The 27,277-nt window shown below is 46.4% G+C and overlaps 1 protein-coding gene across 8 annotated transcripts; it reads right to left on the bottom strand.

Annotated features, from left to right (window-relative positions):
- Positions 1 to 429: 429 nt before the first annotated feature.
- SLC25A25 (solute carrier family 25 member 25) lies at positions 430 to 27,277 on the bottom strand. 8 transcript variants are annotated; one of them, XM_015644907.3, is made up of 11 exons: positions 26,970 to 27,277; positions 7,400 to 7,526; positions 7,226 to 7,313; positions 6,752 to 6,787; positions 6,340 to 6,451; positions 5,510 to 5,668; positions 4,621 to 4,773; positions 4,411 to 4,518; positions 4,004 to 4,171; positions 3,388 to 3,538; positions 430 to 2,961 (listed from the first exon to the last, which is right to left on the bottom strand). In XM_015644907.3, exons 1-11 carry the CDS (start codon positions 27,246 to 27,248, stop codon positions 2,777 to 2,779), a joined length of 1,566 nt encoding a protein of 521 aa, XP_015500393.1. In that variant the 5' UTR covers positions 27,249 to 27,277; the 3' UTR covers positions 430 to 2,776. The 8 variants fall into 8 exon arrangements, with proteins under 8 accessions (XP_015500393.1, XP_033374212.1, XP_015500395.1 ...); XM_033518321.1 differs by lacking the exon at positions 26,970 to 27,277 and adding an exon at positions 25,282 to 25,939; XM_015644909.3 differs by lacking the exon at positions 26,970 to 27,277 and adding an exon at positions 15,778 to 16,442.

Here is a 27,277-nt window from a genome sequence, read left to right as displayed (position 1 = left end):
TCCAGCTATGGCTCCTGAATGACCTTCAAGGGTAGCTCCTGGCTGGGTTGTTATTCATGAAAAAAACTTGTACAAAGCCTTTATTTTGAAAACTGTGTAAGCCAGGTTCTTTCAAGGGGATAATTGGACTGCAGAGTTTTCAGCTTTTCTGGGAAATCCACTTCTCTGAACAGAGTGTTATGGATACTGCAGAAATGAGCAAAGTCCAGCAACACTCAGAGACAGGTAAACAGTGTCTGAACATCCCTGACTCATCACCACTATCATCAGCCTTGATTTTGCTGGCTTTGTTTTTAACAAGTCTGTTCTCCCAGGTCCTCATAATGAGAATTCTTCCCAGTGTCAATGTCCTTGGTGAAAATAAGCCCAGGAAGAGTCTGGCCCTAAAGAGCACAAATAAACCATAGAAAAAGAATTGGAGACGTGATATCTCTTTATCAGACCTTTATTAGCAGACTGTTCCCTACATGAAGAATCCGAGTTAGATTTGCATTATAACAATTTGTGGTTACAGCTACAAAGATGGTTGTCATTTTGCATTGATTTTTGCATTCTGATATTCATATTCTCATTAGGCCACACTGGTAGGAAGGAGCCACTGCAGAATTTATGACAGGTCTCAGGAAGAGGGGGGTGGGAAAAAAATCATATCCCTAATCCATTGTTGGTTAGATTTCCATGTGGCTACTACTGACAGCACTGAAAGTCAAGGCAGAGTCTCACCTGGGAGACTCTCCATGAACCACCAAAATCTGTCAGAAAAAAAGCAGTTGTTGAGTGCTATCAAATCCTTTTCCAATTTCTCACACACATCTCCAGTGTCCTCCTGCATGTGATGAGCACTGGCACAGCAGCAGGGTCTGCTGATCCAGCCTCAAAGCACAGCTGCAGCAGCTCATGTCCAAGTGCAAGTTTGCTTCCATCTCTCTGGAAATGTGTATTTGTCTTTAATCCCTGAGATTTCTCTCTTCCCCCCTTACCTAAAAACTCCCCCAAGCGTTCTTAATTAACTGTTGTGACATCCAACATCCACAGACCTTCCACTTCCCCACTTCAGCCATCCACCCAAAGCCTTTCTGGCATGCACAGAGGCGATTCCAAGCTAAGGCAAGCCTCACAGTGCACCCTCTCCCCAAAGTTCTGCTTCCTCACCTGCTCCCTTCTCTCCTATGGCTTCTTGCTACAGAATTTCTCTGGGCTGAGGTCCTCCAGCAACAAACCCAGACATGGGAAAGGCAGTTCAAGCCCCAGAGGGCAGGTATACGAGTGACTTCAGCATCCCTCCCCACGACTCAGCTGTGTGATGTGAAAGAACTAATAGAGAACTTTTTAAAACAGGAGAAATACGAGCACAGTAACAATATTTAAACAAACCTATAAAAATAGTGTGACATAACTCTGTTCAAATAAATACAAAATAAATATGCTTTAAGCAGTAAAACAGTGGAATGCAACACTGGTCCATTTTACCCAAAATGAAAAGTTGGGTGAGGATCTCCCAGGCCTCAGAAGCTGGATCCTATTAATTAAAGCAGCCCATAACGCTATCAGAGAAATTTTAAAGCCATCTCTTTCCCTTAGCCTTATGAAAAGCACCCTTTGAAAGACAAGCAAGCATGTCTTCAGGACTGAAAGCTCACCTCCCCCAGTGACAGCCAGCCCCTCTCCCTACCACCCCTTCCCACAGCAGACATTCCTGACTCGGGGCCTCTGTCGCACTAATGGAAACCCAAACATCCATCTACCAAGAGGTCTAAAGAGATAAGATAGCAGCATAGGCACGGGGTTTGGAAAAGGCTCACGAGCTCTCCTTGGCACCAGGCAGGATGGAATTCAGAGGTCCATGCAACGCTGCACAGGGGCTCTCATGTCGTGCTGGGAGCACAGCTGCACAAGAGCTGTGAGTTATTTTGTCTTTGCTCACTAAAGCCATGCATCACAGTGCCGGGCAGCCCAGGGCTCTTCTGCCTTCCCCTTTCCAAGCCCCTGCAGAGAATAAGACAAGCCAATCCCGGCATGCAAAGGATACAGGCATGCAGGCTCTAGTCTGCTGCTTCTGTTAGTAAGTGCATCTTGTTAGTGGGTTTGAGACTATAAAAATAAATAATCCTAATTCTTCATCAGGCTGGCTTAAGCAACCTTCAGCCTGGCTGGATAAACCACTGCCCACCAGCCCTCCAAACCAGTACAGATCAAAATTGCATTTCATGTCAATTCTTGGAAGCAGAACATGAATGTTTCCCACCCAAAGGAATATTTGTAAACATAACAAGCCTGGTGTGGCAGCAGCTCCTACACAAGGTTTGTACAAATTTAAACAATGGGTAGGAAGTTAAACAACTGAATGGAAAAAGCAGCTCTCTGAATGGAAAAAGAAGCTCTTTCAGCAAGTCAGAAGGTGCTCATCTGTACGCAAACAGCTCTGTACAGGCAACACGCTGAGAACAGACTTGTAGCCCAAATCTTTGCTACTCTGTCATACTGCTGGGAACTGACCTCAGCAACTCCACCTTAAAATCTCCCAGGAGTTCATCTCCTGGTCTTCTAAAAGGCCCAAGGAAAAGGACCCCATGATGGTTTATGTGGAGTTCTGAGTAGCAAGATGGCAAAGGACACCAGATCCTCCCCTCCCTCTCCCTTACTGACTCACAATCTGAGATTTCACAGCTTTGCTTAGTCAGCTTAGTGTCGACACATTCACAGAATGAGAGATGGCTTATATGTCTTGGGATTGCATCCCAAGATTTCAGAGTTCTGAGTCCTCAGCAGCTCCTGGTCACCGCGAGTCCACGCCCAGAGTCATCTTCAAGTTTTCATAGACCACATAGCTGATGCTCACAGCTGGGATCACCTTCATGAAGTTGGGTGCCAGACCCCGGTAAAGCCCAAATGCTCCCTCTGTCTTCAGAATGTGTTTGAACAGTCCCCTCATGGTCACTTCAGGAGCACCCTCCACTGAAGCTGCAACAGGGAAAGCCACAATAAATAACACAGCCTATGTAGTGAGAACACTTTTGTTTCCAAGAGCAGATCTGATCCATGTGCTTTCAGATGTTCCCAGAGCAAAGGTGCTTCGTGGGGGACAGCATTAACTTCTCAGCTACCCATTCCGTGCTCCACACTGCAAGTATTTTCTCAAACTGCTCTGCAGATGCCCTCAGCCCAGAAATGCTGATCAGAGCAAAACAGAACCTCTGTCCTGGAGGTCCTTGGCCACAGAGGTTAGAAGGGCAGCATAAAGTCCACTGTCCCCTTGCAGCATCACAAACAGCCCATGGCTCAGCTGTGTGGGCCAGCTGAGGCTGTTGTTGCAATGTTTGCTCTAGAGAACCTTTAGCCTTGCTCAAAAACAAAGACAGAAGTTCCCACTGTTCCAAAAGTTCTCACCTTGGGCCTGCATGCGTGTCCTCACAAGGGCCAGTGGGTAACTGGCAAGCTGTCCACAGGTGCTGGAGATGGTGCCACAGGCCAGCAGAACAAAGACCCCAGGGTCAGCACTGTTGACAGCATAGCGTTGCAGCCAGGTGTTTTTCAGAGTCTGGAAGGAACAAGCCCAATATTAGCAGGGAAGAGGCAAGCAAAGGAGTATCACATTTCACAAAGGATCTACAGTAAAAGCCAGAAAGTTCCAAGTTCAGCCAGAAGCACAGGGCTTCCCAAATCTTTTTGAGTTACTGCTGCTGTAGTGGCTGGGGGAAATCCCTTCTTTAATTTTTTGCAGTTTTCTTGTAAAGAAAAGAAACAAGGGACCAAGCATGACGCCAACTATGGTTTATGAACTAGAATCATCATACTGAATTATCTTTTAAGCCATTTTTGGGTAAAAGAATACATTTGCTCCCCATAAGGCTGCTCAAGAAAGCTTTGATAAATTACTTCTGTTGTGACTGATAGTCTGAAAAGGCCAGACAAGCTGCACAGCCCTACAACAGGTCAACAATAACATAAAACATTATATAATAATTGTTAGGCTTAATCTAACAATAGTTTAAAGGCTTCATACCTCATAGACTGCCAGGTCAATACCAGCATATGGAATGATTCCCAACATGTTGGGGATGTAGCCTTTGTAGAAGGCAGCCATTCCTTCCTTTGCAAGGATGTTTTTGGCACAATCCAACATGCCTGAATATTGTCCTGTCTTCCTTAGAGCCATCCGTGTTTTCAGAACCTAGAAAACAAGAAATAGCATGAAGGCCTACAGGAGAATCAGCAGGAGAACAATGTACAGACAAAGTCATTTTTAGGAGCAGAGCTGTCAGGACCACATCAAGTGTCCCACAGGCATTACTGCTTGGTACCACCTCTGAGAACTCATTAATTAAATATCACAGTGCCGGTGTTCTATCCACATCTTCCCATCCCTTCCCATCCCATCCCTCCTGGGCTGCACTCAGCCTCCTGCCTCACCTCCATGGGGTAGATGCTGCTCTGGGCAATGGCCCCAGCCAGAGAACCAGCCAAGAGCCGCTCGTGGATCCTCAGCATTTCCTGGTCAGTACCAATGAACCGCTTGATCTGCAGAAGCCAAAACAGACAGACATTGAGGCTCCACGACCTCTCAGCCATCGTTTTCTTTTCAGCTTGTCCTTCTGCAGTCACAGCTGTCTGTGCCCTCACCTGCTCATAGGCCATGAACTTGATGGCTGACTCGGGTGCAATCTTCAGCACGTTGATGCCATTCCCTCTCCAGAGGGACCTTGGGCCACCCTCCCGGATCATCTGGGTGAAGCCGCCGATGATGCACATGTTGTTACTGCGGGAGGCGTGAACCTGGGCGAGAGGGACAAGCCTGGATTAGTTCCAGTCCCCATTACGACAGTGCAACGTTTTTCTGTAATCCAGGGACAAAAGGGCGCTTTTTTATTTACCCGGAGATTTGCCAAGGCTTTAATCCCTTCCAGATAACTTCTACAATAGGGAAGCAAGCTTCTTTTCTTTTTTGCCAAGTCTAGCGTTAATTAATCAATCTAATCAATATCTCCCTCTGGAATGGGAGGAAAGGTTAAACAGGCAACTTGGTTTTTTCCCATACCTAGCATAGGATCAACTACCCATCAAGTTCTCAGCTGGTTCAAGAGCAGGTGCAGTGACAAAGCAGGCTAAAATCACAATCTTCCAACTCCTTTCTAATGCTGATAATACTGAATACAAGCTCTGCCAACTGACCACCACATTCACTTCAACTCTCATGGCCTCAGGGTCTCAAAGGAACACAGGATTTTATCCTAAGTTTTCCATAAAACTGTCTTACTACAGACAGTTTTGACATATCTACCTCTAAAAAGATTGTCTGTACTTTTTCTAGGCAATGAATAATAATTTTTTATATTACTTTGATCACTCAAATAATTCAAAATGCTTCTAAATATAGCAATAAAAGAATGACAAGATTAACATTGGCCAGAGTGCTGTATTGTGTTAATGAACATTATCACCTCCCAGGTAACCATAAATATTGAAGGGATCTGTTCAGGTATTTAAACAAACTGGAACTGCTCCATCATACCTGCATGAGCACTTTCAAACGGTCCAAGGGAGCTGTGCAGGTTCTGGACACGGCACCTGCACCTCCACCTGCAACCAGATGCCTCCACCACATCCCTGTCTGCCTCTCCTCCACTGTGAACTCATCAGGGACGGTCAAATTCTCTCCTACATCAAAGATCTGCAAAAGGAGAAGGTGTTAATGCCAAGGTTTTACTGCTCTTTATTAGCACCAAGTGCTGAAGTACAGGATATGCTTTTTCCAAGCCAGCAGCTTATCTCCTGCCACTAACTGCTGTGCCTGGCCACAGGAGCTGCCACTGCTAGAATGTGTCACAGGGGAAACTGTTAAGATTTCTCTCCAAGAACCTGGCAACTGCTGAACATTTGTCTACATCAAAATACTGTCATATTTAGGAACAAACTGACCAACTGCAGGCAGCTGCACAGCAAAAAAGCTGGACCTCTCCAGAACCTTCCAAGCTCACAGCCAGTTAAATCTCATTACATACTATTCATGTGCAGACAACTCCAGGAAGGATGGATGCCTGTGGAATCAGATTCTAGTTTTAACAGGTCCTGAACCAGCTGGGGCTGGCCACTGGCAAGAGCTCCTGGAGCTGCACAGCAAGAGAACACCCTCATCTCCCTGAGTACTGTGCCCACAGCTGTGACAGTGATAAGTGGCAAGATTACAGCAGAGGACAGGAAGCAATTGAGCTTCCAGGGCTACAGAGAAGCTATGAACCATGAAGAGAAAGATAAGGACTGCATAGCAGCTCCTGGAGGTCAGGACTTGGACCACGAAGCTGGGCAAAGACTGGGACCTGTTGTATAGGAGCTATTTCTTACCGTGGAGTGCTTCCAGTACAGGATGATTTCAGGAATGTTCTCCACGGGGTGCAGCAGGTGATAGTCTCTCCACTCATTCCAATCAATTGTCATTGTCCCATTTTTATCCATGCTAAAAAGATTGATCATCAGTTGAGTACAGACTCCCACTGGGTGACAAATTCCTCCTCCCCTTCCCTTTGATTATCCAGGCCTACACCAAAAAGAGCTTTGCAAAGCAACTAGTAGAAGACTTCTAAAGAGACACAAGACAAAGCTAGGAAATCCTCATTTCACCACACAATGCTGAGGTAGAAGTGGGCTCTCTCTTTCCTCCCCTCTCTCTCCCTTCTAACCAGCCCACAACAGTATTTGCAACCCCTCCTACCAAATTCAGGGACATAACTGACACTGAAGGGAAAATAATACTTACTAGGTGACAGGACCCCAGAAGTGTCCCGTCCTTATTCTGACACACAGGCAAACACACAGAGGGAAGGTAGCAGAGGAAAAAAAAGAGGAAAAAGAACAGCACAAATAAGTGGTTGTTAACCTGTTAGTGCCACATGCATAAAGCACTCAGCATTTCCAAAGAGCAACTGCACAGTCCCTCTCCAAAGCAGCAAGCTCAGGGCAGCAGGACAATCAGACAGGGATGCAAATCAGCTTAGGTGCAAGCACTTCTCCTCAACAGGTCAGGGAGAGACACTGGCAGTAAGTCTCAATAAAGCATTATGATTTTATAATGGCACATCAATTCACGGGGAAAAATCAAAATGGAAAGTAATAGGAAAAAAGGGAGGAACCAAAGTCTCTGGAAAGTGCATACAGAGGAAAAAAGACAGGTTCCATGTCCCTGTATTTCTTTCTAGCTCCCTCAACATAGAAAAACCAGTGGAATCTTCACCTCTTCAGTATTTTCTCAGCCTGCTGTTCAGAGATCTTGACTCCCAGGTCCCGGAGAGACTGGACAATCTCCTGGGCATCGATGCGGCCTGCAAAGATAAGCCAGTGAGCTCAAGCACACATATTACAGCTAATACACGTACCAGTCCACCATGAGCATGACAAAGGTGTTTACCATCATTCTTTTTATCCAAACTCTTGAAAACCAGTCTCAGCTTCTTTTCATGGTCTTGGAGATAGTGAACAAATTCCTCAAAATCCAACTGTCCGTCCAGGTCTTTGTCTCCAGCCTTCACAATTTTCTGTTCAGAAAACAACCAAGAACTGTCAGCTCCTTTGTTCATTCAGACAGATCCATCCCCTCTTCTACCGTATTTAAAAAACATTTCCCACACACCTTTGACCTTTTCTCCAAAAAGTAGCTGACAGAATTGTAATTCTTCTAAGGGAGTTGTACAACACAGTAGCGTAGAAAAGTCACCTGATTCCAACTGTTTCCCAAAGTCCACTACACAGATGGAATGCCTCGTGGTTTTATCAGGGATATTCTGCTAGTGTCATGTGTATAATCTCAGGACTGTATCTTAATTAAGTCCTTGTGAAGGTTCTTCAACTAAGTATGAGTCAACAGATTTGCCAAGCAAGTGAATCACAAAACTTGAGTTAATAAAAGAAACTGAACAGGAGAAGGAATTTCTTGCCTACTACAATCCTTACAGAAGTAAGCTCCCTCTGGCAGTAACTAACTTCAACCAGCAAAATCCTGTCCAGCTCTAGTGAACACAGCCAAAGATAAAAACCTTTGTGAACTGGTTTAGGCACCCTGAAGCTATGTGCTTTAATTACACAAGTTTCCATGAGATGCATATAGAGCAAGAATAGGTTCTTAGTAGGACAAAGCTAGAATCAAGATCAAACTGTGCCAGACATCTAGGACAAGGTAAATGACTAATTAACTCACTGCAACTGCAACTCACTGAGGCAATAGCCCATGGACTGTCCTCTCTAGGGGCACATGGTTGCATGCTGACAGGTGAGGTGATCTCCAGACTGCAAGAATGTGGCTCAGGGAGTTCCTATCCCCCTTCTGGTTAAGCCACTTGCCTTTGACAGCTTTTAATTCTTTTCCAACAAGAACCACTGAGCAAGACTCAGTGAGGTGTGATTCACTCTAGTGCATCACCCAAAGTTTTGTTTTAGTTCTTGTAGCATTTATGTTAACAGCAGGTGGGTTGTTAAAGAAGCTCTGAGCAGAGATGAAACACTGTGTTAACCCTCTGTTCACCAGTATCTTGTTCAATATTTAAGCTTCAAAGTATTAGGCAAGCCTAAACTCACTGTGATACATCCTCAGTCTATGACCACCAGTCCCCTTCATAAGCCATAAGTCTTTATTTCCATGTCATTTTAAATTACTTCAGTACTAAATAATTTGCTATTGAAATGCTCTCTCTCACACACAAAGTCCTGTCTCTTTAGCCCTAATGCTATGAGGATTATCCCTAATCACTTTATGAACCTTAAATAAGAAAGTGCTGTCCCAGCTGTCCTGACCTCCAAGGTATGCCCAGTATTCCTAACCTGCCATTTATCATATGACCGTTGTGAAGTTCAGACACGACCTCACATTCAACTTGTAGGCTAAATATAGACCAACACCCCTCTCCTGTCAGCACACTGGGCTTGAACAGCTGAATCAGGGCTTCCCTCTCACTAACAACCCCCCACAAGTTGACAGGCATCAATAATTCGGAGGCACTGTAAGAGAGATGTGACTGTGCAACTGCTCTCTCTCTCTCTCAGCACACCCTGGCAGCTGCAGAAATGCACCCTGAGTGATCAGAGACCACAGGCAATAAAAGCTTTGCCCTGTTCACCCTCCTCCCCAGCAATCAGAGCACAAAAACGCTGCCTGCCCGACAGTAACCCACAGCACACGTGTGAGGGGTGAGAAAGGCAAGCTCCCAGCATCTTCTCTGGAGGTGTGAACAAATATCTGCCTGCACCTCTTCACTTTCCACAGCAAACATGAAATCTGGCCATTAACAGTTATTTTGGTTGCAGAAGTTACTGTGGTCACCTGCAGTCACAGTCCCTGCAGCACACTGTGGGAACCCACACTCTTTCCAGCCTGCTGTCCATGTCTCTGCAGAGGCATAAAAAGCCTCCCCTGCTTGGCTGATCAATATTCAGCTCTCTGGGCTCTTGATAGCCTGATCATGAAAAAAAAGTAGCAGCAAGCTGAAAGCAAGAGCTGTGATGCATCAGGATGGAGAACTCCGTGGATTTAGTGCATGTCCCTTCCACAGCAAAGCAGAAGGTTCTTGCATAACTTTCCCCAGCTCAGCCCACCCACCCCTGGCTGAGTCACTCCCACAGAGCTGTTCTGCTCACAGCACAAACCTGCTCACCTTCACCAGCTTCAGCTGACTCCACATTACAGCCCTGCTGTCAGAAGAAGGCATGTGGAAGGATGCAAGGAGGAAGAGGATGTGAAATGCTGTATCAAAACAGACCCATAGAAGCAGAAGACTTCATAGTTTGGAAAACCCTTCTTTTCTATTTAAGTCACATCAACTGGTTTAAACAGTCTTAGAGGCACAGAGACCTCACCCAATTCAAGACAAAAAAGTCAAAAATAATTCACTCCACACCTGTTCATCAATCCCTGCCAAGGAGCACGAGAAGTGTTTCCATGCTTTATTCAGTTATTACAGCAGAGCCTTCATGAACTTCTCCCCCTCTCAAGCGAGCCTCTGAAGGTATCAGACACCATCCCTCACTCCCTCCCTTCCATTCCTCTCTCAGGGCCATACCTGCTTCCACTGGCGGTAGGTGGAGAATTCCTGGGAAGGAATGAGGAGGCTGAGTCGGAAGATGGATTTGAGTTCTGCCGGCAGCCCCTTCGACTCAAAGTACTCAAACTCCGTCTGCCTCTCCCCAAACACCGGCACGTACAGACAGAGGCAGAGCATCTTTCTGAGCCCGAGACTCAGCTGCCCTGCTCAGTCCGACTAGCAAGGAAGTGAAGTAAAAACTGAGTGATTCCCCTGAGCTAATTTCAGCACCTAGTGGAAAGGAAATGCCAGCGAGTCTCATGACACATGCCTATGAGTGAGCCCGGCTCCAGCGGGATTGGCTGTACAAGCCCTGCCCTTCTACTTAAAAGGGAAGCCGGGGCTGCTCGGTCCCACCCAGCTGATAGGAAGGAGACACGTGAGCTGCCTCCCATTGCCCAACACCTGGCTCCCATTAAACCCTGCCACCTTACATCACACTCGCTGCCAGTTAACTCTTACTGGGTGTCTCTCTCTCAAGCCAAGACGCTTTGGCCAAGGGCCAGGACACTCACTTGCTGAGCCTTACATCCTTGTCAGTCCTTTTCTGAACCTATTCTCACCGCTGTGGGGATTTACACAGTGGGGACCAGTCTTGATCACAGCCTCTCCCATCATGCAAACACACAAGGACTATCACTGTCTTCTCAAAAATTATTTTTTTAAAGTGCAGTAAGAACAGGATGCCAGCCACTTACTGCTTTAATATATGTTTAGGATAGCCAGCTAAAGCAAGTTTTCCACTTTCACAAGGTTATTTTGTTATGCCAGAGTTGACTGGCTTTGGTTGCAAGTTCTCCTGACAACATTTGTGCCAGTTGAGAGCAGACAACCCCTGCACACAAAGATCTCTCCCCTCTGTAGCAGTCCAGCAATAAAGCCTGTGGAGGTTTGTCATTGAGCCAAATACAGAGAAAATCACCCAAAGCAAGGGCAGGCTTCAAAACAGCCCCAGCTGCTTCTAAGCCTCCTAGCTAAGCATCCACACAGCAGTTACACCAGCTTAATATTTTTCATCCTCTTCTGACTCCAATTAAACATTGCAATCAGATAATGTGCAATGAGAAGTATCCTGGGCAGAACAACATTTTCCAGTTCTTCCCTTGACAGTTTAACTGCTTTGTAAGCGAGTTCCTGAGCTCTCATTAGGAGCAAGCCAGGCTGGAGGGAGTGTGGCACAAGCACCATTTAATGCAGGTATAATTACAGCTTTCTGAGCATTTGGTGGAGTTTGAGGTACAGGGTAACACCTAGCTCTCCAGAGAGTACCAATGTGCAGCAGGCAACAATGCCAATCAGGATACAATCACTGACTGCTAACATGAATTTTAAATAAAGTTATAATCCTGCTATTAATCAGAGAGAAGCTATCACACAGGGAAGATACAAAAAGCCATAGCCAATAACCCAGATGCTGTAATCCTGTCTGCACTAGAAGTAACTAAGTGTGTTTGCTGAACTGGTTCAAGCCAGCCAGCATAGCAGCCTTCCCCACTGCTGCGGACACAGCAACATTTTCTAGTGCTTGCTGTGTTTGAACAGCCTGCCTGGCAGAGCAAAGTCCAAGCAGCACTCCCCTCCTCATGCACAGGGTGCCTGTACGTCTTTACCATGGTATTTTGTCCTCTAAGGCAAAGCCAAGGTCTGTAACGAGCTGTTCATGGAGTTGCATGTCAATCACACAAGCTGGGAATATTTAATCTGTGGCTTAATTTCAAGGATTTTTATTTTTTTTAAAGCTTAATGGGTCACAACTCACAGCAACTCAGTACCCTTGGGAGTCGTGACCTACAATGGTGTCCTCTGCCCTTCCTGGGGCACCTCACCTACCGTGGCACCACAGCCAGGTTACCTAACCAGGCTTAACCTACTCCCTGCTGACGTCTCTCTGCATGAAAACTGGATCTTCTCAGGGACTCCAGATCCTCTTAAAGATCAGCTGCAGCAGCTCACTGCATGCATGCCCACAGCACACCCCAGCCTTCCCACCGAGTCCAGTCTCACTGCAAACAGCACCCTAATTATACCCACACCCCACTGTCCAACACCAAACACCCCCACCGAAGGCAGCAGAGCAGGTACCCCCAGCAACAGGTAGTAAGTGAACAAATCTAACTCAGATTTGCTTCACAAAGCCTTAAGATCCTCCGTAGTCCTTCCCACGAGTTGCCAAGCATCACTATTATAGCTGCTTGGCAGCTCAGTTGCTATGCCAACATGATGCAGATTTTCCTAAGAAACTCTGTTTGGAGTTGGCAGCTAGAGACAAAAGGCAAAATCGGCACATTTTAGGAAAAAAAGCCCTACTACCTACGTCAGAGGAAAGGAGAAAGCTAATGAGGTTAAAGCTGATTTTAAGCAGGGTATTAATTACAGGACAGTGAGCTAAGAAGGAGAGACAGATTACAAACGAAGTTTATATCAGCAATTCAGGTTATAATGACAAAGGGAACTTAAACAAGTATTAAGAAGCTTTTGTATTTCAGCTAAAAAAATCCTGGTAAAGCTGGAAATACTCAAGAGCCAGGCAGCTCTCCAAAGCTGCAGGGATCAGTGCTGCTGGGACACTGTTGTGGGGTCACTGCCCACATCTCAGCACACTCAGAGTCAGTGCCACTGCCCCAGCAGCCCAGGGCTTCAGGTGCCAGCTACACACAGTACATCCCTCATTAGCACTGTCTATTCCTGAACAAACCAGGGACAGGGCACAGAGCTCAAATGAAGTCACTCCTCCCTGACATTTCCATCCACTTATTCCACCACTGAAACTACACATTTTCTGGGCCATGTGGAGCCAGCTTGGCTAATATCCTCTGCAGTTCCTTGATGACAAGAAAAGTGAACCATGAAGGAAGACAAATCCAGCTCTTTCTCCCTTTTAGAAAACTCATTTTAATTTTATTTATAGGATTTGGTTCTTTTAAATGCTGCATGAGTTACTAGTTCCCATACCCTCCCATCCCTGCTAACCTTTCCAAGTCATTTGTACTCTTCTAGGCATCTGCTTCATCACTGGTTTACTACATCACCTCAAAACATACCTCCCAAGGGATGGAAAGATGCAGCCATACAAGGAGCAGGAAAGTGTGCTGTTTAATTCTGAATTTACTTAGCTAAAAAAAAAGGCCCTAAAAATATCAAGTACCAGCAAACGTCACAGTCACATAACATCCTCCTTCAGAGGCAAAACAGCTTTCTGGGCTCCAGCCCTATTGCTATAAGGTTTCACTGGGTTCTGCTGACTTGGTCTTGTTTAGTTTCTGGAAACTAGCTTATAATTAATTGGACAGTACAGAAAGTCCTCAAAAAGCACAGAGAGTGTACAGTGAATCAAGGAGGGGAGTTAATGATTTAAGAGACCCCAGCAGAGTAAAGAGCTGCAACCAGCCAAGACTTTCCCAGGGGAAGGATAAGGGACCAGGCACAGCAGAGAGCACTACGTGGTATTTGACATAAAGGTAACCAGGAAAGGTGACCTGTTCCACCTACAACACTTGGATCCAAAGTTACAAGTCCAGATGGTGACATCAGGGGCAGATCATGCCTGTTTCCTGTGTACACAGATCCAGGGCCAACATAACACATTTGCAATCAGTATTTTCTCCCCATATTTGCAAAAACAGCCTCATGTTGAAACAGCTTTAAGCAGGCAAACATCTGAGGAGGAACATAGCAATGACAAGTGAAGATTGAAGAGCCAAGGCCAGGAAGCCCTTCCAGTCAAGTTTATTGATACACATCAATTCCTTACAGAAACCCCAGTACCAGGTGTGATATTTTGTGCGTGTTTTTAGAAGGGAAGTAGTAACAGGTGTTTTTACAAAATGAAGCAGCCTACCAGTCAAGAGACTGCTCCCAAGGTCACAGCCAGACAGTGGCAGAGAACAAAAGCCCCCATATTTTCTATTAACATCAAATAACTGTTCACAGTGGTTTATTATCTATCCCTAAGGCTGTAGAAGACTTTTCCCAACACTTCTCCTTCAGACAGGTAATTGGAACACTGATATCTGATCAGGCACAAACAAGTCATTGCATCTTAACAAGTTACTGTCCATCAGCTGAGCCATGGGCTGGATGAAGCATAAGCCAGCCTGAATCACAAGGTGAAACATATCTGCATAATCCTCAACAGAAGAGCTTTACACTGTGTTTTAATTTACAATCAGGGCAAGCTAAAATTACACAGTCACAACCTCCTGGCAGATGGGCAGTTATTTCCTGAGATGCAATAACTCCATTTTACCACATTCTTATCCTCTAGGTATTTCTCCATTAGCCAATCCTACAGTTCCTATGCAGAATTTCCCAGGGTCACACAGGAAAGAGGAGATTGGTATCAGCTTTCAGAGAAAGCTTTATTTCCAGGTGTGAACAGATGGACTCTCCCTGACTGAGAGACCATTGTTCTCTGGAAGACACCAGAGATTTTCAGCCCTATAATTCCAAGGTTTTCGTCATCACTTCCTTCAGTTCTGAGCCTCTGTCCTTCTTCAACCTCTGTGCACCAAAGTCCTCCTCAAAACGCGCATGCTCCTTTTTTGGAAGGGATGCACAGTGCTAACTGCTAAGGACAGAGATGAAGGCAAAAGTCCCTGCAGATTTTCCAGTCTGATTCAAGCAGGGAATGGCTTCTGCTCCCCAGAATGTGAAATGCCGCCCTGCTTGTCTCCATTCAAAACAGCAGCAGAACAGTTATTAACCCCTCTACAATTTAAACCTGTTCATCCCTCATTTTAAAGAGAAAGCTCATAGCAACAACCATGCCCAATTCCCCGTCAAATAAGCTGGATCCTGAAAGTCACCCACCCCTATCCTTGCTGCAGCCCTTCAGTACCATCCCCACCTCCCACTCTTTGCAGGCCTAATGCCCAACTCCTTCCCCACTAATCCCAGGTCACACCCTTGGTTTTAAACCACATGTAGTCAGAGCTGCACCATCCTCAGGGGAGACAGGCAGCACTCCCTCCATTAAATAAGCCAGAACTGCAGTCGGCCAGCACCGTGCTGGGAGCTCCAGCACTAAACTAAGCAGCTTTTGTTTGCCTCCCCCCAGACAAAGCCTCACCATTTATTCTCTGCCAACTGCGCGCCCCCACCACCTCCCCACTCTCCCACCCCCTGGGAACTTCCCATCCTCACACAGATTTCAGTCTCTCCCTTATGCCACCCGCTCCCCAGGGACACACTTTACTCTCTTCCGGGCTCTGCCATTCAAACAATATAGCCAGTTACCCATTTGCTCAAAACATGCAAGTTTTACCAAAGGATTGCCAAATTACCAGAGACTGACTCCAGAACACTGCAGGATGCATTTCATTCTTTGCTGGTCTCCGGTGCAGGGGTGGGACTCGCCACTAACCTGCATTATCATTCCCTGTCCTCTATCATGTTTTTTACAAGTTTCCCAGGAACCCTGAAGGCCCCCATATTCCCCCTTGCCCCTAAACAGCATTTTTCTCACACACTTTGAACATCATGTTCGGAAGGTTAGATCACCTCCTCTCTTCAGTCACTCCCCTGCCCCCCGCCCCCTTCCTTTCTAGCAAGCACACAAGTTAGACCCTGCTCCCTTTTCCTGTTCCTCTCCCCCCTCCCCAAATTCACACACACAGCTACTCACACACTCCACCTGCAATACCCCTTCTCCCAGCAGACCACACACTCCACTGCCATGTGCACCAACCCCTCCTCAGGCCCCTGGATATCCCATTACCTTTGGAAAATGCTCTGCGGGTCCAACCACCAGTAGGATAGTTGGTCTCCTTTCAGTGGGATCAGTCCCTCTGTCCTGTGTCTTCCCCAACACCTTTGGCCCTTTCTCCCCGGGGCCTGGAAGTGGGGTGGTGTTTCTGGCCTCATCCTCTTTTTCATCTGCAGGACCTTGGCATATGGCCCTGGGAAGGAAGCTAGACAGAAAATGCCACAGGGTCTGCAGCATTGCTGCTCCAGCGAGCATCCCAGGCAGGGAAACCCTGAGCGCTCAGGAGCTGCCCGCTGCCAAGGATGATGTGACTGCACTACCAAGCACCCCCAAGACGGGAATCGGCACGGCAGCCAGCGGGAGGTTCAACCCAGCGACTCCACCGGCTCCGATTCTTTACAGACCGCTCCTGCGGACGCTTCCTGCCTTTTGAAATTGCTGCTACTGCAGTCGTGCCTGGCCTGACAAGCAGCTCATTGTACCAGAGCCTCAGAAATCTGATGGCAACAGACAAAGCACAAGCCCCCTGGCACGGAGAAGCCGAGACGCCGCGCTTTGGAGACTGCTTGCACAGAGAAGCCGAGACGCCGCGCTTAGGAGGAAATCTAAAGATGAACCTCTCCGAGAAGAGCTTCTCAGAGCTGCCAACTGAGATGCGCGTCCCGGCTGATCCCAGCGGCAGCCCAGGCGAGCAGCGATGCTGAGCAGCGATGCTGAGCACCCAGGCTGCGTCCCCACTGCAGCAGTGCCCAGCCAATCCTCGCTCCCAACACTGCGCTGCTCCGGAGCACGGCAGCGCGCGCAGCCGGCCGGGAGCGCGCCCCGGGCGCGGGAGGCCGCCCGCAGAGGAACGCGCTCGCCGGCCCCGGGGAGCGGCCGGAGCATCGGAACCACTGCCCCAAAGCAATGGGCAGCGTGCGAGGGATGTGGCTCGGCAGCTCCGGCTGCAGCTCTTTGTTAGGGCGGCAGATGGTTCTGCAGAGAGAAGCCGGCTTTGCCCAGCCATGGCCGCATTAACCTCTAAGTGCACTCTCGCCCCAGTCTATTATAGTCTCATCCGTGCCTACAATAGCTCTTTGGTGCTGCATTGTGCTGCTGCCGCCTTTGGCTCCCAGCACAGCAAAGGCTCCCAGCACAGCGTTTACGGCCATTCATCAGTGAGAGCTGTGCTTCAACCATCGCTGGTGTCGGCTGGCCGAGCTCTGCTGGAGGAGCCTTGAACCACCTAGTCAAAGGTAGGATATTAATATATACAAGAACAGGGACACATGATATTGCTTGGATTTCTACAAGAAATGCCACGCTTTCCAATGCTGCCACAGCAGCAGTTGTTCGTTGATTGGTGAAGCTGCATCGGCCTCCCACCAGAACCCATCCTGGGGGAACCCAGCAGCATTTTCAGTTTTACAGTTCATCCACTTCATGTTCCCAGATTCTTTGTGTCCACAGAGGGCACTGCATGCCTCGCTTCCAAAGTACCGTCACTCTTCCGTAAGTATGGGGGTTTTTACAGGCAGAAAAAATTAGTACAAACCCACAGCTTCCATCACCTGGGGCTCCCTACCCAGCACAGCAAGAGCCACAGCAAAGGACCTCAGTTTTCAGCTTTAACTTTTGAGAGTGACAGACTGCAGGACATTTCTGGTATACAGATATTAGATGTGAAAATACAATCCAAAATCTAAAAGGTCTGCGAGCCTTAAGCAGCCAAGTTGCACATAAATTTAGAGATGAACATCACTTTTGGGAACTTGCTATCATTGAATTCCTATAACAAAACTAAGTAATGGAAAAAGTGAGAGACAAGTACATAGAAGACACCACATTAAAAAAATTCTTCTGCAAATACACCAGAATTACTTAAGAAGAAAAAAATGCTTTTTAATCACAAGGTCTATGTACAGTATGCAACAAAGTTTTTTATCTTAAAATGTGACACATACCAGAAAGTAACCACACATAAAAAATTTACAGAATTATGGGGCAGTAACGCTGGGGTGAGGGTGTGAGAAAGCCCTGTCCATCTCTGAGGAATGACACAGTCTGGTTCTAGTTAGGATGCAGTCAGCAGCTCAGGCACAGGCAGCAAAGACTGAGGAATTCTTGTCATGCCTCCATTACCCTGAGCTGCTGCCAGTCATCACAGCTACAAGCACAAAAGTTAAACTACTTTCTAACACATAGTGAATCAGATCCTTTAAGATGACATTTGGAAGTTTTTAATGCTCTCAAGCCAAAGAAACAAAGGAGATTTTCTGAACTGGGCACAGTTCTTCAAAATCAGCTTCTATTGGCCTAAGGCTGTGGTTTCACAAGCAGCTGTGAACTAATCTGAAGCTTACTGCCACTACAAGTCATCTCACATATCCACTTAAGCCCTGCACTTACCTTGCTCCCATGCTCCTCTGACAACCTCATTAACCCAGCCAAAAAACTGCACAGCTTTCTGCTGGGGTAACCACTTGAGGCAACTCATGGATGGGGTCCAACAAAGTGTGGAAAGGGCATCTGAGCTGCCTGCAGCAACAGGCAGTCTGCCCTGCCACTCACACAGCTACAAGTCATGATACAGAAGGCAAAGCACCCAAAGTAGAACTTGAGATTTGTCCTCTGTGGTCACTTAATACTCTCAAGGCCCCATTTAACAGCTGATGTTACCTGATACTGTTACAATTGTTCCCCTGCATTAGTATTAACATTAGTGGTGTGGACACATAAGGGACCCCCATCTTCCTTTGTTCATGCAGAGATTTCATAAGAAAATAATAATTTGTGCAAGAAATTAAATGCCTGGGGTGTAATTAAAACGGAAACTCAGCAATGCTTCTTTGGCCTCTGTTCTCACCAAAGGAAACCTCAGAGGAATTCTGCCACCACGCTAATTCACACAGCTCCTTGAGAACAGACAATTTTCTAATCATATTTAGGGGGAAAAAAAAAAGCATTTATTTTACCAAGTGGGGAATTTTATTAGGTCAGAATAATAAACCTAGTAACAGCAAGATGATTATAGCTAGAAGCAAGACAACTGCACTCCTACAGGGAATTTGTAGGGAAGAATAACTCTGCCAACACCACCATGAAGCCAGTCATTCACAGATAAAAAAAGATGTAATAAATACTGTAAGTCCAGCATGAAAGGTAACACAAAGGAATATGAGGAGCAAGAATTCACTTTTTCTAGAAATCATGAACAAACACCTAAGCCACAGTGAAACAGCTTTCCTAACCTCAGCTTCAATAGGAGACAGCTATTCCACCAATTCCAGCTGTTTATATGATCCAGACCTGGGATTTAAGGCAGAAAAAGCAGGAGGGCTGATCTGAATGTTGGCTCTCAGCCAGCTCACCAGTCACTGGGGACAGAAGGCGCCTGTGGCAGCTGGCCTCAGAGCCCTGCACACCAAAATGGATAGTCATTAGATAGCCTGAGCAGAAGCTGACAATAAAGAGCTGTAATCTATCCAAATGGAGACAAAAGAGAGAGAAAAACGAAAGACACTGACATGTTTTGCTCAATTAAAGTATTTTCACTAGTGCAAGCTGGCAGAGGGAGGTTCTGTGTAAACCATAAAATGAAGGTATCTTGTACCCTTTTCAGCCATATCATACCTGCTGAGTCTAAAACTCAGTTTTCAAAGAGACACTTGCCTTTTCCAGGCTGGTATACCTGGCAGAAATTCACTTTAGCTCTAAGACGGTTCCTAGAAGACTTTTGAGTAAATGCACAGCATTTTCCTGCGAACATGTGAGCATCATCAACTTGCTAACATGGAAAAAATGTGAGAGGGAGGACAAAAAGAAAGGGGGGCAGAGGGAAGGGAGCTGTGCTGGGAGCAATGACCCTTCTCCTCCTCCAGCACAGGAAGAGCTGCCGGCAGTCTCTGGTTCCTTAGGTGACCCTGCTGGAATGAGCAGTGACTCATCTCCTTTGGGAGCCTCCTGGAAGCACCCCAAGGAGCCCTGCTGCCTACATGTGTGTGCCACCCAGAAACAGCACCCAGCCCCCAGCTGGGATGGGCCACCATGACTCTACCAATTACCTCTCATCTTCTCAAATTTAATTTCTGACAGAGAAAAACGTTAAGTATGTCACTACTTCGAACTTTTTAGAAAGTTTAAGTAAACCCTGCACGGTGTTTCTCGCACCATGACATAAAATCTCAATGTCTTGGCTACTGCTGCTTAAATTATTAAGCTGTCTGGTGACATTCAAGTACATTCATATATTAAGGTGACACAGCGTAGCTCAGAGAACACTACAAAACAACACAGGTCTCCTTGGTACAGAAACCCTGGCACAAAGAATTAGCTACCCAAGCTGATATATGCAGACATCCACAGCCAGTGCCAAATACAAAAATACAGAGAGAACTGGCCAGGGAGGGAGAGCACAGAGCCATTGCCCAGGACAGAGAGTTCCATCAAGGTCATAGCATATTATAAAAAGAGCGGGGATTAACCAACCAAGAGACAGGGCAACCTTAATACTCAGAAATTAGAAAATCAACTTCTTGTTGCAGCAGACAGTTAAGCAGGAAAACAGGTAGTGAGAAAGGATGGCCTCACAGCAGCCCAGGCCCAGGCCTGCCCCCACACAGTTCTCCTCAGGCTAAATGATGCAGGTTCACATACCAAGCAGCTTTGCCTTTCCAAGCAACTCATGATCTAAAAATTTCAACAATTTCTCTTAGAGCGGAATTCTCCACTGCAAACCACTTTAGCTGCCAGAAGCTCCCCTGCAGCTCATGACTTGGGAGTTGGAAAAACTCAGATATCTCTGCTGCCTTCCCAAACAGACATGAGTTATCACAGCTATGCTTCTCCACCCAAGACAAAGACTGGGCCATCATTAAACTGTGCTCATGTCCCACATTCACAGGGACAAATATAGCAATAGGACATGAACAAGAACAAAGACTCATTTCCCATTTGCTACAAGTAGGGCTGTAGGAAAAGCTCCCTCCCCCTTCTCCTCCTCCCAACACCGTATCACATTATACTGTGTGCAACCAAGAGCCCAGGGCTGCAGCACCACCATTTTGCAGGGCTCTCAAACAAAAGACCAAGTCCTTATTATGGCTTTGATGTCTTTTATAAATGCACACCAACCATTATTCTGCTAAATATTCACCTAGATTAAAAATAAAAATTAAAAGGAACAGTGAGTATGCTGAAGTCTGGTGTTTTTTACCTGCTGTTATCTCAGTAATCAGACAACTCCCTGAAAGGAATATTTAGCCACCCAGAAGTTGACCTCTTCTCTGAGGCAACCAGCAACTGGACAAGAGGAAATGGCCTCAAGCCACACCAGGGGAGGTTCAATTTGGACATCAAGAAGCATTTTTTCACTGAAAGGTTTGTAATGCACTAGCACAGGCTGTCCAGTGATGTCACCATCCCTGGAGGTGTTCTCAAAACAACTTAGTGCTACGGTTTAGTTAATACAGTGGTGTTGCGTCAAAGGTTGGACTATCTTGGAAGTCTTTTCCAACATTAACTATTCTAATAATCTGTGCAGATGAGGACAAGGAGATATGTCCACTACTTACCAAGGCATTGAGCCCTGGTCACTAAGAAATGCCCCACAGAACACACAAAGACCAAAACACTGCTGCATATTCTACACAGGCACAATCGGCTGCTTTGGATGACTTTTGTTGTTTCATTCCACTCAGGCTGAGGGGTTCCTACAGGCAGTCATTTCCCTACAAAGTTCAGAACAGAACCCATCCTGTAGGAAGTAATACTGCAAGGCCAAATCAGTTATATTCAGGATGCCTTTCTACTTACACAATGCTGACATTTAAAATTTATATGCTCTAGTCAAAGTTGCACCTACATCTCTTAAAGGTCAGCCAGCAGCCCTAGGTCATTAGCACTGTGCAAACAGGACAAAGGTCTCTGCTAAATAAACCAGAGAACCACCAGGCTTCTCCAATTTTCTGCAAGATAGGACAAAAAAACAATCCTGGAAGAACAAACATCCCTCAAGAGTTGTATACCTGGTCCTATATGTACCTAAAGCAACACCTGTCTAATCTGCAATTGTTTGTTTATACACAAGGGAAACATGCAGGAGCAAGTTTCTCCTGTGCATATTTGCATCTAAAACCTGGCTCCCAACCTCCCTCTGAACACAGAGTGGACAGACACTGCCCATTTCACACGTTAATTACACTAAGGCAGGGCTGACCAGAGACCAAGTCTGGGTTAAGACTTTCACCAAGACAGTCTGAGATTCCCTGGTCCCCAGCACCCCTCTCCTCCTGCTGTCCCCACAAGACCTCTGGGTGCTGGCAGAGTGACAGCCTGGGGTGGCTGGGGTGACATTCCCTGTCCCAAAGCTGTCACTGTAGGGGCTGCTGGCCAAGGCTATTAATAACCAACACTGCGCCCAGAAGTTTCCTTGTGCCAAACCCAAGGCCTGTCTTCTCAAAGTCTTTTCTGCAGCTGTCAAGAACTCATGTGATTGATTACAGAGCTCATTTGCGTCTTCAGCCTAAATCAGAGAAGGCAACAAACCCCAAATTCATACCAACTAACCACTCACCAGAGATTTGACAGTTTTATCTGCAATTAAATCACTGACCTACAGTTCTGCTCTTGCTCAAGTGCATGAGAACAGGGCCTCCATCAAACCACACATTTCATAATTTACAAAGAGCAAGAACAGGCCTCTACCCCCTACAGACCCAGCAAATATGATCTGTTTTGCTTATTATTTTAATAAATGTTATTCGATGTGTGAATTTAATTAGCATGTTATTGAAAATGGTTTCACCTTGTATTGAAACTGGCTTGAAGTATTCACAAAGGGTAATCCTTTAGGATTAGTAAGGAGATGGGTGGATGAGAAGTTGTTGGCAGCAGAAGGAAGGTATCAACTGGAATATCAAACTGTAACAATATTTGTCTGATACAACCTCGTGTTGCTCAACCCTTCACGATGAATTACAAAATCTCCACAAGTGACCCAGCAGGATGCAGAACACATAAAACATGAAAATGTGATAATGCATAAATGTTTATAGGTTTGGAGATGTATTGTGAGATCTAAATGAGAGCTAGAGAGATATTCCAGTCCAAATTACAGAACAGTAATAGAATTTTGCTCTTTTTATCATAAACTGACTTCTGTAACACAATAAAGACTCAGGTCCTCCAATTTCAGATGGCTGTGAATGGAAAACGGGTGAAAGCATCACACTGGAAAAAGTCCCAGGTCCTTCTGCCCCCTACCATTGCTGAGAATTGCAGTACATTGTGAATAGTATAAAACAGAGTATTCAAATGTGCTGAAGAATAAAACAGTTACAGAAACAGAGCCTGAGAGGAAGAATTAAATGACGTCATGACAGAAGATAAAGTATTGATCAGAAACAAGATTAAATTTCTTTATGATTGCAACTGCTGCAGTAGAAAATTTCTCAATCCATCCATGGAGTCACTTGCGAAAGAGCTAACTGATCTATTATCCCAGACATGGACACAGCTGCAAGAGTCCAGGGACACGCTTAAAATGCAGAGCTGTTCAGAAGAAAGGCCTGACGCAAACAGAACACTGCAGAGTCCAGCTGCAGCAGCACAGCTTTGCTTCTTCAGTACATGGGAAAAGTAAAAAACAGACCTTGGGGGGAAGTTTGGACAGCAAGGACCTGAAGATCAAAGAGGAGATATGGGGCTAATGAAGATGTGATGAAGGCAGGTATCAGTAGCCTGGGAACTGATATAGTTTTCCACAGGGAAGCTGATACCAAGGGAGCAATCACAGTCACATATATGAACTTGGGAGGGGAAAGTATCACAAGACCAAGAAGGACATCACTGTAAGTTAGAGCAGAGCCAAAGAGGACATTGGGGACTGAAAAGAGACAAGGGTTATGTTTGCTCTGTTTCTTAAAGTGAACCGGTCCAGCAGAAGATGCTCAGCACCACTACAGAAGAGGCAGCTGTAGACAAAGTTCACCACTTCAGTCTGTCTCTAAGCAGCTGGGATTAATTCCACCAGTTCAGAGTGTCTGGAACTTCAGCAGCAGAGCTGGTTTTGGAATGACACTCCAGCCCTGCAGTTAATCAGGATCAGTAGGAAAACAGTTACATTAGCAAACACACAAATATTACCATCACACATTCTTTCAGCAATAGGACATCTCCAGATACAAAGTAGGAAACGGTTCTGTTTCAGCATATTTCCATTAAGTGCATATTTCAAGCTCCACAGGTCTATATAAAGTCAGAAAGCAACAGTAACAGGACACTGACCATCCCAGAGGTAGATGAAATAAAAGCAGTAAAAGACTATCCCTTCACACAGTGGAACAAGAAAGGCTTTTAAAAAATTCTTCACATGGTTATCATTTTACTGCCCAAACAGAGTGAAGTATGTGGATTGCTTCATGCTGACCAGTGCAAACAAGCATTTCGTTACAAGGCTCACTGGTTTGGCACACTGTATTTGTCAATTGGTTTAAAGATAACAGCATGGGTTAAAACTAAAAAACAAAACCAAAAAAAACAAGCATCGTTTACATAAGCAAATTCCACCTCAAAGGACATCTGAGTACAAGCCCTTCTCTCCCCCACCACAGAAAGCCACCTCTAAAAGAGAAGGCAGCAATTTTCCAAGAATGCCACAAAGGATTTTATCTCAGCAATAACTCTCAAGCATTGAAGGAGCCAAAATATTGCTCATTTTCTTTTCAAGTTCAGCCCAAAAGTTATTGTTACCACAAGGACTTTTAGCCTACTGACGCAGGGAGATTAGCAGCTCACAGCTAAGATTGGCGATAACCTCACTTTACGAGCCCAATGTTTTCTCCATCTGCTCCCAAATGTATCAAATGTACTGCTGCATGGAAGGAAAATTAAAGTGCACCAGAGGCACCAAGTAATTTACTAATCACAAGCAATCCTTGTGATTTATGCCTAAATTGGTCTCCAAACACCGTGCTCAATAAATCAGAAAGGTTTTCTATCTTGACACTTAAGCACTTTCTTTGAGCGTGACCTCACATTAGTTAAGCATTGAGGTGCCATAATTAGCTAAGGATGGAGCAGAAAAAAGACTGACTTATTAAGAGAACTGCCTTGGAAACAGGAAGTTTATTTGATTTCCCTAAAAATTGCATGACACGGAAGTTTGCTAGCCAGCTGAGGGCTGTTCCCACATTTTTAACTGGAACTTGAGAGTTTTGAACTCTGCATCCTCACTCTCTATGGTTTTTGCCCTGCTGAATGGGATGCTCTACCACATTAACAATGCTTTGCAAACTCTAGAACAGTTTGACTTGGAAAGGATCTTAAAGAGCACCCAGTTCCAACCCCCTGCCACAGGCAGGGACACCTTCCACTAAATCAAGTTGCTCAGTGCCCCTTCCAGCCTGGCTTTGAATACTTCCATGGATGGGGCAGCCACAGCTCCTCTGGGCACCCTTTGCCAGGGTTTCACTCTCCTCACACTATTGATGTGGAAGAGGAGTCAGAGTAAGGAAATGGCTGAGGAACAATACTGACAGACAAGGGCTTCAGCAGAAAGACAGGATTGTTAAGCAGCATCCAGCCAGCGCTTCCCTCCGGCAGCGAGTTCCAGTCCCCGCAGAACGGTTCCTCTGTGCCGCTCCCGCAGCGCGCCAAGCAAAGAAACTCTCTGCTGGGAAGTAAAAACGCAGTTTATTTTAAGGTGCTTCCTCCTGGGCTAGGGAATGTTAGGCTGGATTGAATTACATGCAAAGAAAAGGGAATGCAAACAGAGGCAGGCATGCAGGCGTAAGCACAGAACATACTGGGTCATGAGGGACTTTTGCTAGAGGTCAAGGATTGGGCCCCACAGGTGGCAGCAGGTCAGTGTCAAAAGGACATGCACAGGTGACTTGTGGTAAAATCAGATTTACATACCCAAACGCAGCCAGCAGAAAACCCCCGTGGCACTCATGTTATCTTTAGAAACAGCACAACTAAACTACTCACAGGATCACACTGCCAAGGAATTCTCATATTTTACAGCAGTTAGGAAGATGCCAACCAAAAAGGAATGTTAGAAGTTAAGATGCTGGAGAGTCAAAGCTAGAAAGGAACCGGAAACTCTGAAAAAGACTGCACAAGTAAAGCACTGAAACTGGGGCACCACTCCCAGAACAGGGAGAGAATAGGAGCTGTCACTTGAATTAAGTATCTCTTCAGTGACTCAGAAGTTATTCTTAAACTCTTCTTCCTTCCTGTAGGACTCAGGTGGTGGCACATCCTTGGCTGCACCCATGTGTTTATCTCTTCTCTTCACATGATACTCAGCTTTTTTATGGCCCTGCACATAAAGTACAAGCAACTAGGTAGGGAAAAGCTGTGCAGCACTAAGGATCAATGAGCCCATTAATCATAAGACATGTAAATAACACTAAACATAATTAAACAGACAGCATCATGTTGAACCTTGGAGCCCTCAGTGTACAGCATCACACAGAGCAGTGCAAGTACAAAAGGCTCCCAATACTGAAAGAGAAAGCCAGAGCTGCATGTTTTATACACTCCACGTGCAAACTACAGTACAGCAGCCTCCCTACGTTCTAAGATATTTTCAAACTCATAAAATAAATAAGTCTGGCATAAGCCATCCTGGGCAAACATAAGTAGCAACACACTGCCAGACTCATATGAGGAACACGGTGATGGAATGAAACCTGTACAGTTGCCCTGACTGCAGGAATCGCTTCCAAAGGCCCTTCTACTAGTGTAAGTCAGTATGCAAGTTTCCCTGTCCGAGTCCTTTATGGTTTGTTTTTTTTCCTGTCCAAAACACTAAGGTTTTAATCTTAGTAATTGCGGACAGTTAATACCGTACATGCCTACAGGTAGCAAGCAAGCTAATTCCTCCGGGTCTAGTGCGCAAGCCGGCAGGGTGGCTTTGAGGCAAGGACCCTTGGGGAGCGGGGCGGTCGTGTCGCATCACACAGCCCCGCTCTCGCTCGGGGAACAGGAGCTAAAGGGTCGCAGGTGATGCCACGGTGCTACCGTGCACAGGTGCCATCGCTGCCCCGGCGAGACACAGCTGGAAGGTGTCCAGAGGCCACGTCCTGCTCCCGAGACGAGCACTGAGAGGGCTCCGGAGCGGCTACGGGACGAGGGGAGCGATCAAACCCTCCCTCAGCCCCGGAACGCGGGCCCGTTCAGCCCCGCCGGGCCAGATCCCACCGCCCGCCGCTGCTCACCCGCAGATCCAGCTCGGTGCGGTGCAGCCCGAGGCGGCCCAGCCCCACGGCCAGATCGTGGATGCAGAGAGCCCCGTCTCGATTCACGTCGAGCTTCTGGAACAGGGCGCGAAGACGGCGGTCCTGCTCGGAGGCCTCGGACAGCGACCGCCCGCAGGACCCCGCGTTCCCCCCGCCTCCGCTGCCGCCGCTCTCCACCGCAGATCCATGCGGGGATCCGCATGGGCAGAGAACGCCGCTCACAACCGGGGAGGCGAGAGAGCGCCGCGCCCCCGGCATGGCCGAGCCGGCACCAACCACCCCTCACG

Source organism: Parus major, chromosome 17 (genome assembly GCF_001522545.3).
Source record: "Parus major isolate Abel chromosome 17, Parus_major1.1, whole genome shotgun sequence".
Classification (NCBI taxonomy): Eukaryota; Metazoa; Chordata; class Aves; order Passeriformes; family Paridae; genus Parus; species Parus major.
The sequence above is the reverse complement of the archived record's forward strand: the minus strand, read 5'-3'. Positions and strand labels throughout refer to the sequence as shown.

Excerpts from the sequence above, each read along its gene's own strand:
- SLC25A25 (XM_015644907.3), bottom strand. The coding sequence starts at position 27,248 with ATGCCGGGGGCGCGGCGCTCTCTCGCCTCCCCGGTTGTGAGCGGCGTT. Across the intron at positions 7,527-26,969 it reads GCACCGAGCTGGATCTGCGG|AAAATTGTGAAGGCTGGAGA; the intron begins GTGAGCAGCGGC and ends TTTTCTGAACAG. Across the intron at positions 4,172-4,410 it reads GCAGCATCTACCCCATGGAG|GTTCTGAAAACACGGATGGC; the intron begins GTGAGGCAGGAG and ends CTTGTTTTCTAG.